This window comes from Budorcas taxicolor, chromosome 12, assembly GCF_023091745.1.
Source record: "Budorcas taxicolor isolate Tak-1 chromosome 12, Takin1.1, whole genome shotgun sequence".
In the NCBI taxonomy this organism is placed as follows: Eukaryota; Metazoa; Chordata; class Mammalia; order Artiodactyla; family Bovidae; genus Budorcas; species Budorcas taxicolor.
In genome coordinates, this window is record NC_068921.1 from 84,498,360 (window position 1) to 84,514,008 (window position 15,649).

Here is a 15,649-nt window from a genome sequence, read left to right on the forward strand (position 1 = left end):
ATCTCAAGATGTTTATTTTGTGGGGACAGACCTAACAAATTCTATATAGGCCACTTTCTGCTGCTTGGATGACTACGTATTTTATCATTGGGCATCGGGGGAAAAAATGGCAATTAAAAGAACAGAGTCCTTACATTTGGGTTTTCTTACCACTCTCAGAAGATTTGCCTTTTCAAATCTGTGCCGTGTTTATCCTCAGCACATTGTAAGGATAATCTGTGGCGATACAGTACTGGGTGAGACCACTGACAAGACCGGAAGCCCTGCAATCTTTGCATAGACTCTAAGGCCACAGTGAACCTGGCACCATAGTAGGGCCCAACCACACTGCTCTGGGAACCTTGGAGAAAGGCTTTTCTCTTATACTCAAGAATAGCCTTCTGAATGGGAGAAAATAATAGCAAATGAAGCAACTGACAAACAACTAATCTCAAAAATATACAAGCAACTTATGCAGCTCAATTCCAGAAAAATAAACGACCCAATCAAAAAATGGGCCAAAGAACTAAATAGACATTTCTCCAAAGAAGACATACGGATGGCTAACAAACACATGAAAAGATGCTCAACATCCCTCATTATCAGAGAAATGCAAATCAAAACCACAATGAGGTACCACTTCACACCAGTCAGAATGGCTGCGATCCAAAAATCTGCAAGCAATAAATGCTGGAGAGGGTGTGGAGAAAAGGGAACCCTCCTACACTATTGGTGGGAATGCAAACTAGTACAGCCACTATGGAGAACAGTGTGGAGATTCCTTAAAAAATTGCAAATAGAACTGCCTTATGACCCAGCAATCCCACTGCTGGGCATACACACTGAGGAAACCAGAATTGAAAGAGACACATGTACCCCAATGTTCATCGCAGCACTGTTTATAATAGCCAGGACATGGAAACAACCTAGATGTCTATCAGCAGATGAATGGATAAGAAAGCCGTGGTACATATACACAATGGAGTATTACTCAGCCGTTAAAAAGAATTCATTTGAATCAGTTCTGATGAGATGGATGAAACTGGAGCCGATTATACAGAGTGAAGTAAGCCAGAAAGAAAAACACCAATACAGTATACTAACACATATATATGAAATTTAGAAAGATGGCAGTGACGACCCTGTATGCAAGACAGGAAAAAAGACACAGCTTTGTATAATGGACTTTTGGACTCAGAGGGAGAGGGAGAGGGTGGGATGATTTGGGAGAATGGCATTCTATCATGTATACTATCATGTAAGAATTGAATCGCCAGTCTATGTCTGACGCAGGATACAGCATGCTTGGGGCTGGTGCATGGGGATGACCCACAGAGATGTTATGGGGAGGGAGGTGGGAGGGGGGTTCATGTTTGGGAACACATGTAAGAATTAAAGATTTTAAAATTAAAAAAATAAAAAACTATTAAAAAAAAAAAAAAGAATAGATGCAGACCACTGGGGATGGAGCCTTTGCTTGGGACCTGTGGAATATACTCGACTATAGGTTTTACAACAAGACCTTGTTTGTGAGAATTGTGAGAATTTGTGAGAATTGTGAGAATTTGTGAGAATTGGAACTCATGCTGCTTTCTGATTCAGAGCCTACCTGCCCAGGGAAGCAAGCCTTCACTTGACAATCTGGAATATTGTGCAATTATCTGTTCTGAGCATCGGAAGGTCGTTTTGTAAGGGAAGCAGGCTCCTCGGGCATTCGGAGAGCCCTGCCCCACACCTGCTTTCCATCTGAAGATATTTTGAAGTCATATTAAGTAACTTCTAGTTGGGACTTAATTTCATTCCGTTTCCCCCACTGTAGTTGGGGAGTTGGGTTGAAAATGACCGACGGGAGGGCCTTTAACTCCCGGGCCACATCCCCTGCCCCCCCTTCTCCCCCCTTCCCCCTTCCCCCCCTTCCCCCCTTCCCCCTCTCCCACCCTGGCCGTCTTGCAGGCCACACCCCCAGGATGTGGAATCCCCTCCTGTTCTGCTGCCTTAGCCTGTCCCCACCTTTCAAAATCCACCCCCTCCCAGAAGGTTCTCAGCCTGTGGCCTCTCCACTGTCCCTCTTCCTTCACTTCCTCCAACCAGAGTGAATGCTTGCTTTCTCCAGATCCAGTCAACGCCACCCATGCTCCACATAACCTGTAAGCCATTCTGTTGTGCCCTTTCTTAAGATTTATTAACTGACTTTAATTGGAAGACAGTTACTTTGCAGCATTGTGGTGGTTTTTGCCATACGTCAGCATGAATCAGCCGTGGGTATATGTGCCCCCCCCCCAATCCTGAGCCCCCTGCCCCCTCCCTCCCCGCCCCACCCCTCCAGGTAGTCATGGAGCAGCGGCTTTGGGTGCCGTGCTTCCTGCATCAAACTCATACTGGTCAGCTGTTTTACAGATGGTGATATACATGTTTCAGCGCTGCTCTCTCCAATCGTCCCGCCCTCCCCTTCTCCTGCTGAGTCCGGAAAGGCTGTTCTTGACATCTCCTTTGCTGCCCTGCACGAAGGATTGTCAGTACCTTCTTTCTGGATTCCATTTCTTAAGAATCATTACCGTTAAGACTTGAGATCCTCAGATGCAGGACTTCTCTTGGCTCTTGATTGCGCCTCCCAGCGCTGTGACCCAGAGGGGACCCTGATACTCCCTGACTTTCTTCGCCTGGCCCTGTGTCAAGCGGGTCTTGCTGTTGACTTGGTTCTGAATTTGGATCCTCACTGAGCTGAGTTTCCATCCGGATTCTGCGAGCCATCTTTCAGCTGATAAATCAGTTTTAAAAAGTGGGTCACGGCCCTCTTCTCCTTGCCCAGGTCCCCAGTCTCTGTAAGAAGTCCAGTGAACTGAATTCTCTAGAAACAGACATTCATCTCGCTTGTCAAGGGCCCCGTGTCCCCTTCACACTTTTCCTACCCCTCCTTCACAGGAAGCCCAAGCTTTTAGCTTTTCGTTCGTGGCTGCTGCTCATCTAGCTCCCTGGAAATGCCAGCCTGTGTCTGATCTTAGATTTCCGCCCATCCTTCCCCTGTGTTTTTGTGTTTTGTTTTTAGTTTTTTCCCCCCTTTTAAACTGCCCTGACCCCACAACTGGGGAACAAACTGCAACCCCGGGAGCCCATTCACCCTCATTGTCCGCAAGCTTCTCTTTTCCCCCATCAGTGTTTCATCAGACTTCTTTTCAGCCTCTAGAAAAGTTTCCCTTCTCCCCTTCAGCCCTTCTTCGCTCACTTCTCTGCTACTATGACATTTTTCCTTCTCTATCATTATCTTTTTTTTTTTTTTTTTTTGCCAGTACACTTCCTCTTTGCTTAGCTAAACCTCCAGCAATGCCTGTATTCCCAAGCTGCTTGGAGAACTTTGTTATTCATTGAGTATTCACTGACCTTCATTGCAGTCTGTGAAATGTCACTCTTTCCGTTTGTCCAATACGTTCCTGACTTACTTTATTCGAGGAAAGGACACGCAACTTAATGGCTGCGCTCTGTTGCCCTTGTAGGTTTACCTGAAGAAGACGGATTCTCCAGGCTGTCTGGGGGCGGAGCCTCCTCCTTTCAGAGACACAGAGAGAGTCACACCACTCAGGTAAGGACCCCTTGATGTTTGGACGCTCACCTTTGCTGTGATAACTGGAGCTAAAAGACAAGAAGTCCCTAGTCCCGCTGCACAAGGGAACACAGTTTTTTCCAACTCTGCCTTAAGTTTCTTCTCAACATTCTCTCTCCTTTTGTATTGGCTGACTCCTATTTATTTTCTGCTCCTTTCCTGATGGCTCGGGCAGTAAAGAATCCGCCTGTAATGTGGGAGACCCAGGTTCGATCCCTGGGTCGGGAAGATCCAGTATTCTTGTCTGGAAAATCCCATGGACAGAGGAGCCTGGAGGGTTATAGTCCATGGGGTCGCAAAGAGTCGGACATGACTGAGTGAACAGCATTTAAAAGAAGAATGTCCAGAACACATAAAACTTAACAAATGGTCTTAAATGAAGCATTATAGACATACTTTATCTGTGGCATTATAGAGTCACCGTCAGGAAAGGAGAACCCTGCAGTCACGGAAGGGTCTTAAGATTCCCTGCATTTGGCCTCAGCTGAAGTAAGAAGGCTTTAAGTGACATCATGGACATAAAATGCTTGAAGCCCATGTGGTTTTATGGCCATTATCTCTGTTAGCACCTCAAATCCCACATAATCCAAACGCATCTACAACTATCTCATCCTCAGAACACTGCAAAATCAAAACGAGTCTATAGCTCACAAAACTGTTCTGATATGCTTCAGTGATTTCACATGTATTCATAATGTGTTTGGCCTCAAAAAGTTCGCCAAAATAAAGAGGATTATCACTTAAAAATAAACTCTAGCATTTGTAGAAAGGAAAAGGATTTATATCAATAGTTTAGTGTGCTTTTATGTTCAATTTTAAAATAAAGTCTTTAAAAGACTTTGCTTTGAAGGTGGTACACAACCAAAAATGTATTATTAAAGATTTTACTGTTGATATAGTAAAGATTATTGCTTTAGCAACAAGATTATCTTGTATGTAGTTGCAGTGCAACTTTTGCTATGTCAGATATCTACATTAGAATTATCTAAAGTCAAGTATCTAGATGTTTCCATGAAACCAGCTATCCAGCTAAAAATCCAGTTTCCATCAGAATATTTGACATTGTATAGGCACAGTTATATTATCAACTGAGATTTTTCTAAATAACACTGATGAGGTAGTGAGAAAAATCAATAATTTTAATCTTAAAAATAAATCTTACAGTAGGCAATATGCTGAAATCACTTACGCTGATATATAGGCATTGAAATAGAAAAAAAATGCTGATTGCTTGCAATAATAGATTGTCCTAATCTCCCCTCTGTTCCTCAGAGATGCACTTATTTTACCTTGTAAACATTACAGATGCTTTATCTACGGTAAGTCACGGGGGACCTGCTTGTAAAGAACGGAACATCGGCTTGATTTTTGTCAAAGGCCCTGCTCCTATACACTAGAGCACAGCAATAGAGACACCCTTCCCAGGGTTTCCACTGTGCTGAGGGTCACAGAGAAGAGGGTTCATCCGGAAAGAAGGTGCGTTAACAGAGGCATCTTGGCAGCTTCCCTCTGGTTTTCCATTGATTTGGTTAAGATGTCAAGAGAGGTGGGAGAGGTCACCAGGACTAATTTTCTGTTTTGTCTTGTTTTTAGAGTTTTTTTGATGTGGGCCGTTTTTTAACTCTTTATTGAATTTGTTACAGTACCGCTTCTGTTTTATGTGGGTTTGTTTTTGTTGTTGTTGTTTGTTTTGTTTTTTAAATTTAAATTTATTTATTTTAATTGGAGGCTAATTACTTTACAATATTGTATTGGTTTTGCCATACATCAGCATGAATCCACCATGGGTGTACACGTGTTCAGATTCTGTGTTTTTTTTTTGGCCACAAAGCATGTAGGATTTAGCTCCCCAGCCGAGGATTGAACCTGTGCCCGCTCCATTGGAAGGCAACGCCTTACCCACTGGGCCCTCAAGGAAGTCCTGGGAATAATATTCCATTCCCAGCTTTCACAGAGAGCTTATTTTCAAAGGCAGGCAACCCGCAGTTATCTCATAGTGCTTTTATTTTTCTCAAGGAAAAGGAAAACCAGGCTCATTTTCTTGCATGCCCGGTGCAGGCTTTCTCTTGGCAGGACACGTGGGTCAGTGCTGGGTGCCCATCACAGTTAGGTGGAGCTCTGCCTTGAACGACCACACATCTCTCAGCATAAATGCCTCTTGGGTGACATTTATAGAGGAAATATAAACACATCAGGCATCTTGCATTCTAGATTTTCTAGTAAAGCAATTAAGTAAGAATTCTATGAAATCTGCCTTGAATTGACTGGGCATGCAGCAATAAAATTAAATGCTTACTAAAAATTGAATTCCTCTTTGAGGATGTCTGTATTTTAATTAACATCATCAGTGATTTTAATGAAATCCCTTTAAGGAAGATAAAACGTCTGGGCATTATTGTAGATAAAGAAATCAAGAAATAGATTTAGTAATTTGTCAGAGATCATAGGGAAAACGCAGAGTCCAGGGTTTGAATGGATGTCAAGATCCTCTGTCTTGTTTCTGAGAAGAAACTTGCCATAACTCACTAAAAGTGATGGAGACGTCATCTAGCTTTTACATAAATTTTGGAAGGCAAAATCTTCCAAAAGACTTGGGTCAAGATCAAACCAAAAAAAGTTTGGGTCAAGGTAAAAGTCTTAAATAGCCATAGTGGATGTCTCTGGTTGTGTTTTTAGCTGCTAGCCACATATTTAAATTTCTCACCGACCACAATGAAAATTTAAGGGAAGAGATTTCACCTTCTTCCCCTCCTTGGAGAACTAGACAGATGCTTGTGACATGCACTCAGCCTGTCCACCGTGGATTATGAGTCAACAGACAAACAACGGAAGGGGTGAGAATAGATGTCACCCCTGGAGGGCCACCTGGGGGTGGTGGCTCCCTCCAGGCGCCACAGATGTTAGCCCGTGTCTGTGACCACAGGCCACTGCAGTCGCCTTGGGTCCAGCCCACGTGCCAAACCTGCCCTTCTTAAATTCATGCCCAGTTATTTTGCTTTCCAGTAATGCTTCTGCCTGTGAGAGTTAGTTTCTATTGCTTACAAAGAAGAATTTTGACTGGCACACAAATTTGATTTTATTCTCATCATCTATAAAATTTACTTTAGAGCCACAAGTTTGGTTTTTTTTTTCTATTCTCTATTTTGTTTAAATTGAAGTATAGTTGATTTCCAATGCTGTGCTAATTTCTGCTGTGCAGAAAAGTGATTCAGTTATATACATACATACATTCTTTTTGACATTTTCTTTTCCATTATGGTTTATCCCAGGAGATGGGATAGGGTTCCCTGTACTAGCCAGTAGGGCTTTGTTTTTTATCCATTCTTTATGTGATGGTTTTCATCTTCTAACCCCACACTCCTAGTCCATCTCTTTCCTTCCCTCACAGTGATACAGCATGGCTTACAATCTTTAATTTTCATTTCATCTATCGTGTTTCTTGCCAAGCCTTCTGTTATACCCTTTAGCTTTTATAAAGAGCACTAAAAGCTGTGCTTACTCTCTGATGTATTCAGATATTCACTGTAAGAAACTGTGGATGGTTTCTGATAAAATAGTGGCCATCCGGTGCCTGAGAGCTTAATGAATATCTCCTGCCTCTCGACACAGCCTCCAGTGAAAGCCCGAACAGAATCAATATGCAATTGATCCACATCAAGAAACAAATTGTTATGTGGTTTGTTTTACTGAACCATCAAAGGAACCTTTTGGTAATGTCACATATCAAAGAAATGAAGAGCTGCAGACCACTCAATAAACCCAATGCCTTCTTTCTTTATCCATTTTATTTGTCACAGGGACTGCTTGAAATGTATTGTGGCAGGGGAAAAAAAAAGTGTTAGATAAAACAGCTAAATGTAGGCACCTTTCATTTAATTGTTAAGGCGTGATTCTCAAACACATGCTGGGAATTAGAAATTAGGCAACCATTTCGAAAGGAATCATATGTATCTCACTGATAAGCCACTCACCAAGGGAGACCTAGCGTAGAGCGTGCTTCCACACGGCTGAGGTTTCGGGAAATCTGCGTGTACACCTCATGACTTCATTATGTGTGAGAAATGAAGGCAGTAAATTAATTGGATGGTAGAAGTGAAACGGCAGCACTTTCAACAGAAGGGACATGTCCTGTAGAGATATATAGAAACTTGGAAAGTAACAAAAATAAGTCCCATATTTTGTATGTTTCCTTCATAGAGTTGTACCGTATGTGTGTCCTAGATGTTTCAACACATGATGGTTTTTTCCAGTGAAGACATTGACTGTCATCAAAGAGGAAAATTCAGTTTTAAGAAGTATGAAAAGGATGAGAAAGCAGAATTGTGACTGTGCTTTTGTACATTTTACTGCTCCAGAGGGAACTGGCGATGGACAGGGAGGCCTGGCCTGCTGCAGTCCATGGGGTCGCAAAGAGTCGGACATGACTGAGCGACTGAACCGAACTATTGAAGTACACTTGATGACTGTGTTTTTAAAAGGAGAAAGATCTCATGATGTCTCTGCAGGTCACCTTTTTCCTTTTTAAACACTTGGTCATGGGACTTCCCTGGTGGTCAAGGGGTTGAGACTCTTCTTCTTCTGCAGGGGGTATGGGTTTCATCCCTCATCAAGGAACTAAGATCCCACGTGTGGCATGGCCAAAAAATAAAAACATAGTCATGATTCTGATTTCTCATTCCTTCAATATTTTTTTTTTTTTTAAGAAAAGAGAGAAGCCAGGAGAAGCAGGGCTGGGAGTGACAAGAGTGGTGTGGAGGAAGATTGGGTCAGGTTGCAATTTTAAATCAGATGACAAGACAAAAACCTTGCTGAGCAAAGATAGGTAGAAAGTCAAGAGGGTCAGCCAGGCTGGGGTCAGGGGAGCCCTTCAGGTGGGAAGGAGCAGAGACCCTGTGCACAGCCAGCCTGGACCTTGAGATGGTCAGCGAGGCTGGAAGGGAATAAATAAATCTACATATTACTGGATGTTTTAATGAAGAGCAATAGAAATTACCATGAGTTACATGTTAGTGCTAGAAAAGGGGAGCTGTTAAGTTACATACTCTAGCAAGAGGCTAAATGTAAAATACCAGTTATGATCGTATTGCATTGTCTTTCTTTAAAACAATTAACCAGCTTTGGAAACCTTGGTCTGTTCAGAAAATAAGTAAAAGGCAAGTATTTGCCTTTTCTGTAAGTGGAAAATATAAGACAAATAATTCTACTCCTCCCAAGATAACAGAGAATTGGAATATTGACACCTGGGAACCTGGGCCCCAGACATTCTGACTTGTTAATTGTTCAGTCAGTTCAGTTCAGTCGCTCAGTTGTGTCCGACATTTGTGAACCCACAGACTGCAGCATGCCAGGCCTCCCTGTCCATCACCAACTCCCAGAGCTTGCTCAAACTCATGTCCATCGAGTCAGTGATGCCATCCAACCATCTCATCCTCTATTGTCCCCTTCTCCTCCTGCCTTCAATTTTTCCCAGCATCAGGGTCTTTTCCAAGGAGTCAGTTCTTCACATCAGATGGCCAAAATATTGGAGTTTCAGCTTCAGCATCAGTCCTTCCAATGAACACCCAGGACTGATCTCCTTTAGGATGGACTGGCTGGACCTCCTTGCAGTCCAGGGGACTCTCAGGAGTCTTCAACACCACAGTTCAAAAGCATCAATTCTTTGGCACTCAGCTTTCTTTATAGTCCAACTCTCACATCCATACATGACTACTGGAAAAATCATAGCTTTGACTAGACGGACCTTTTTTGGCAAAGTAACGTCTCTGCTTTTTAATATGCTGTCTAGTTTAGTCATAGCTTTTCTTCCAAGGAGCAAGCATCTTTTAATTTCATGGCCACAATCACCATATGCAGTGATTTTGGAGCCCCCCAAATAAAGTCTCTCACTATTTCCATTGTTTCCCCATTTATTTGCCATGAAGTGATGGGACCAGATACCATGATCTTACATTGCCATGATCAACATTTTCTGAATGTTGAGCTTTAAGCCAACTCTTTCACTTTCATCAAGAGGCTCTTTAGTTCTTTCATGCTTTCTGCCATAGGGTGGTGTCTTCTGCGTATCTGAAGTTATTGATGCTCTGTATGTTAATGGGATCTGACAACTTTGAAAGGAAAATCTAGGCTCAAGGAATAGAAAGTTTCCCATGGCGCTAAAACGAAATCAGCCGACATCAGTGAAGGAATTTGTTTTATGACCTTAGAAGACCTCCAGGGCCTGATTCTTCGCTGATCTCTTTGATTACACTATTATTTGAAACTGTCATTTTGTACTTCTGACTCTGCCAGAAAGGTTCTAAAACAGATGAACTATGATATTGGGAAGAAGTGTCATGAAGTCAATGATATAAAAAGCTGAATTTTGAAGCACTAGTGGATTTAAATTAGTTTTATACACTTGCAGGTGATTTTTGTTATCTGGTTTGGGAAGGAAGTCTCAATTAAAGAGATTTGCTCTCTTATGTTGCCAACTGTGGCAAAATCTTGTCTCTTTCTCTTCCTGATGCTTCCTGACACCTGGTTTCCTTTCCCTCCTTTCTCTAGCATCTGTACCCAATGGTTTGCCATGATTCTATCTTAAAGACACTGTCACTTACCCAAGACATCGCACCCTGGCAGACCTAATGCCCACCTAATCCATTTCTTTTGAGGCACCTGGCTAGACTACATTTCCCAGCATCCTTGTGGTTGGGAGCTGTCATGTGACTGAGTTCTAGCCAATGGGAAGGGAGCCACAGTGATATGCAATCTGTCCAGGCATGACCCCTGCAAACCTCCCTTCAGCTATCAGGGTTCTGTTTCCTTTCCCGTCCAAAAGCTGGCTGCACAATATTCCAAGACCCTGGAAGATGCATAGTACAGTCACAACAATGTAGAAGGTGATCTACTAAGCAGAAATACCCATTTTAGCCTTAACATGAGCAATATACTTCTTTGGGGTCAGTCCATTGGTATTTGTGGTTTGCTTGTTACAGATAGCAGCTTGAGTAAAAGACATTGATACCTTTTTTAAAAAAATTATTTTTTTCAGTTAAAGGATAATTGCTTTACAGAATTTTGTTGTTTTCTGTCAAACATCAGATGGATACCTTTTATCATTTGTTTGGCCTGATGTTTTACGTGTTGCTACTGAGAATTATTTATAGTGCTTAATTAAGTTTAACCTAATTCAGTTCAGTTCAGTCACTCAGTCATGTCCGACTCTTTGCGACCCCATGAATCGCAGCACACCAGGACTCCCTGTCCATCACCAACTCCCGGAGTTCACCCAAACTCATGTCCATCAAGTTGGTGATGCCATCCAGCCATTTCATCCTCTGTCATCCCCTTCTCCATCTGCCCCCAATTCCTCCCAGCATCAGAGTCTTTTCCAATAAGTCAACTCTTTACATGAGGTGGCCAAAGTATTGGAGTTTCTAGTGCCCCCACCAAGTCATACATATGTAAAACAGAAGCTTGCAGTTCTTAACAACTGGTCACTTAGAAATTCCTCAAAATCAATAGACTTGATTTTAATCAGGGACAAAATCAGCCCCCTGTAATACACTGGGCGCCCTGGAGAAATGGTCTAACACTTTCAGGACCTATTTGTGCATTTCATGATTAGAAAGAATTGCCTGTCTTATCTCTCATTCTCAAGTGGGTGGCTCTGGTGGGTAGCTAGACCTGGGAGGGAGACTCGAGGTTGAGGACAGAGATTATTCCCCCGTGCAGTAAGCTCACGGTCCATGGAGTTGCTAAACTATACCCTTTAGCTAATTATAGTTGATTTTAAAAACCTATTTGAATTGGGCTAAAGGTTTTATTAGCATTCAGTTTCATGAAGTGGTTTTTCTCACTGTTATTTAATTATATTTAATATCATGACACACAGATTGTAATTGTTTCCAGAAAAAGTATTTTGAGAAATGAATAACTTAACAGGTAAGCTGTGCCCTACAAACTAATGCAAGTGCAGATGCTGGCTGTTTGGACAGTGGGGGTGAGTGTCCTTGGACGTGAACCCTCATTGTCTGGGGGCTGCTGCGGTTGAGACCTTTGCTTTGCTTACTTTCACACCGGCATCTTGCCTCCCTTCTGACTTCCCTCTCCACTGCTAGCTTGGAGCTAAGTCTCAAACTGCATCCCACATGGCAGAGTGCTTCACCGTCTCCTGTGATTTGGGGTCACTGTCAGTGGATATGTGAACAAAAGGATGGACAGGGTTCCTGATTCACTTGACTCAAGCAGCCTTTCTTCTTTTAGTGTCTGACTCATCCTTTCATTCCAAAACAAATCCCACAGTGCAGTAGGAATTTTTTGGCCATGCTGCCTTGAATTGAGTCACGGCTCTGGTGTCTTGCAACCATAGTCACTGTATCTGCAATTTATTGGCCAATTAATGCTGTGCTTCCTCATGACGTTTTTGCGTTGGTGTCCTGTATAGGCATGTCTGTTCATCTCACTCTCTGAGTTTTACATCTTATCACTCACTTTGAATGAAAACCTCTTGAGAGGGCTGGCCATATTGTGTGCTTGTAAGTCCTGTAAACCCATCACAGCACTTTCTGTCTCATAACTGTGGATGTAACTGATGATAGAAGCGAGATCCGATGTTGTAAACAGCAATATTGCATAGGAACCTGGAATGTCAGGTCCATGAATCAAGGCAAATTGGAAGTGGTCAAACAAGAGATGACAAGGGTGAACGTCAACATTCTAGGAATCAGCGAACTAAAATGGACTGGAATGGGTGAATTTAACTCAGATGACCATTATATCTACTACTGTGGGCAGGAATCCCTCAGAAGAAATGGAGTAGCCATCATGGTCAACAAAAGAGTCCAAAATGCAATACTTGGATGCAATCTCAAAAACAACAGAATGATCTCTGTTCATCTCCAAGGCAAAACATTCAATATCACAGTTATCCAAGTCTATGCCCCAACCAGTAATGCTGAAGAAGCTGAAGTTGAACGGTTTTATGAAGACCTACAAGACCTTTTAGAACTAACACCCCAAAAAGATGTCCTTTTCATTATAGGGGACTGGAATGCAAAAGTAGGAAGTCAGGAAACACCTGGAGTAACAGGTAAATTTGGCCTTGGAATGCGGAATGAAGCAGGGCAAAGACTAATAGAGTTTTGCCAAGAAAATGCACTGGTCATAGCAAACACCCTCTTCCAACAACACAAGAGAAGACTCTACACATGGACATCACCAGATGGTCAACACCGAAATCAGATGGATTATATTCTTTGCAGCCAAAGATGGAGAACCTCTATACAGTCAACAAAAACAAGACCAGGAGCTGACTGTGGCTCAGATCATGAACTCCTTATTACCAAATTCAGACTTAAATTGAAGAAAGTAGGGAAAACCGCTAGACCATTCAGGTATGACCTAAATCAAATCCCTTATGATTATACAGTGGAAGTGAGAAATAGATATAAGGGCCTAGATCTGATAGATAGAGTGCCTGATGAACTATGAAATGAGATTCATGACATTGTACAGGAGACAGGGATCAAGACCATCCCCATGGAAAAGAAATGCAAAAAAGCATAATGGCTGTCTGGGGAGGCCTTACAAATAGCTGTGAAGAGAAGAGAGGTGAAAAGCAAAGGAGAAAAGGAAAGATATAGGCATCTAAATGCAGAGTTCCAAAGAATAGCAAGAAGAGATAAGAAAGGCTTCTTCAGTGATCAATGCAAAGAAATAGAGGAAAACAACAGAAAGGGAAAGACTAGAGATCTCTTCAAGAAAATTAGAGATACCAAGGGAACATTTCATACAAAGATGGGCTCGATAAAGGACAGAAATGGTCTGGACCTAACAGAAGTAGAAGATATTAAGAAGAGGTGGCAAGAATACACAGAAGAACTGTACAAAAAAGATCTCCATGACCCAGATAATCACGATGGTGTGATCACTAATCTAGAACCAGACATCCTGGAATGTGAAGTCAAGTGGGCCTTAGAAAGCATCACTATGAACAAAGCTAGTGCAGGTGATGGAATTCCAATTGAGCTGTTTCAAATCCTGAAAGATGATGCTGTGAAAGTGCTGCACTCAATATGCCAGCAAATTTGGAAAACTCAGCAGTGGCCACAGGACTGGAAAAGGTCAGTTTTCATTCCAATCCCAAAGAAAGGCAATGCCAAAGAGTGCTCAAACTACCGCACAATTGCACTCATCTCACATGCTAGTAAAGTAATGCTCAAAATTCTCCAAGCCAGGCTTCAGCAATATGTGAACCGTGAACTCCCTGACGTTAAAGCTGGTTTTAGAAAAGGCAGAGGAACCAGAGATCAAACTGCCAACATCTGCTGGATCATGGAAAAAGCAAGAGAGTTCCAGAAAAACATCTATTTCTGCTTTATTGACTATGCCAAAGCCTTTGACTGTGTGGATCACAATCAACTGTGAAAATTCTGAAAGAGATGGGAATACCAGACCACCTGACCTGCCTCTTGAAAAATCTGTATGCAGGTCAGGAAGCAACAGTTAGAACTGGACATGGAACAACAGACTGGTTCCAAATAGGAAAAGGAGTACGTCAAGGCTGTATATTGTCACCCTGCTTACTTAACTTCTATGCAGAGTACATCATGAGAAACGCTGGACTGGAAGAAACACAAGCTGGAATCAAGATTGCCGGGAGAAATATCAATAACCTCAGATATGCAGATGACACCACCCTTATGGCAGAAAGTGAAGAGGAACTAAAAAGCCTCTTGATGAAAGTGAAAGAGGAGAGTGAAAAAGTTGGCTTAAAGCTCAACATTCAGAAAACAAAGACCATGACATCTGGTCCCATCACTTCATGGGAAATAGATGGGGAAACAGTGGAAACAGTGTCAGACTTTATTTTGGGGGGCTCCAAAATCACTGCAGATGGTGACTGCAGCCATGAAATTAAAAGACGCTTACTCCTTGGAAGAAAAGTTATGACCAACCTAGATAGCATATTGAAAAGCAGAGACATTACTTTGCCGACTAAGGCCCGTCTAGTCAAGGCTATGTTTTTTCCTGTGGTCATGTATGGATGTGAGAGTTGGACTGTGAAGAAGGCTGAGCGCCGAAGAATTGATGCTTTTGAACTGTGGTGTTGGAGAAGACTCTTGAGAGTCCCTTGGAATGCAAGGAGATCCAACCAGTCCATTCTGAAGGAGATCAGCCCTGGGATTTCTTTGGAAGGAATGATGCTGAAGCTGAAACTCCAGTACTTTGGCCACCTCATGCGAAGAGTTGACTCATTGGAAAAAACTCTGATGCTGGGAGGGATTGGGGGCATGAGGAGAAGGGGACGACCAAGGATGAGATGGCTGGATGGCATCACGGACTCGATGGACGTGAGTCTGAGTGAGCTCCGGGAGATGGTGATCAACAGGGAGGCCTGGCCTGCTGCAATTCATGGGGTCATGAAGAGTCGGATATGACTGAGCGACTGGACTGAACTGAACTGAACTGTTGAAAACATGTGCATTGCAGACAGGAAAAACTTGGAACTCAGCATGATTAGGAAGGTTGACTAAACTCAATGTACTTGAATTTAATCCAGATTCTACCACTGACTGGCAAAGTGAGTTTGGGCTTTAAAGATGAATTTCAACATCTATGAAAAGAGGGCTAACAATTCTTAACCTGCTTATTTCACATGGTTATGAGATTTTTTTACTGGGATACCATGTGACTCTGTGATGGCCAAGAGTGGTGGGATGGGGAGGTGGGAGGAAGTCTCAAGGGGAAGGGGCTCTCTGTGTACATATAGACGATTCACATGGTGGTATAGCAGAAACTAACGCAACGTTGTAAATATTCCAATTTAATTTTTTTCAATTTTTAAAAGTTAAAAAAAGAATGTGAAACAAGATCAAAAAGTTGATGTTTGGAATAGGCTTTTGAGAACTGCAGATGTTTCTGTATCTGGGTGTACAGACTGGGGCTGTTACAGAGAAGATACGTCGGCTTACAGAGCATGTTCTGTAATTGGACGGGTACCTCTGATTAGACTGGCACAGAGTCTATGAAGATGAGTGATGATAAAGCTGGAGTGATTCGTGTGGTCAGGAAATACAGGGCTTACTGTAA

At 42.4% G+C, this 15,649-nt stretch overlaps 1 protein-coding gene across 1 annotated transcript in view; it reads left to right on the forward strand.

The window, feature by feature from the left end:
• The window catches only part of MYO16 (myosin XVI), a 395,654-nt gene that overhangs the window by 371,435 nt on the left and 8,570 nt on the right, over positions 1 to 15,649 (forward strand). The window contains exon 33 of the mRNA XM_052650218.1: positions 3,471 to 3,556. Within this exon, the coding sequence (XP_052506178.1) occupies positions 3,471 to 3,556 (86 nt within the window). The remainder of the gene's footprint in view (positions 1 to 3,470; positions 3,557 to 15,649) is intronic.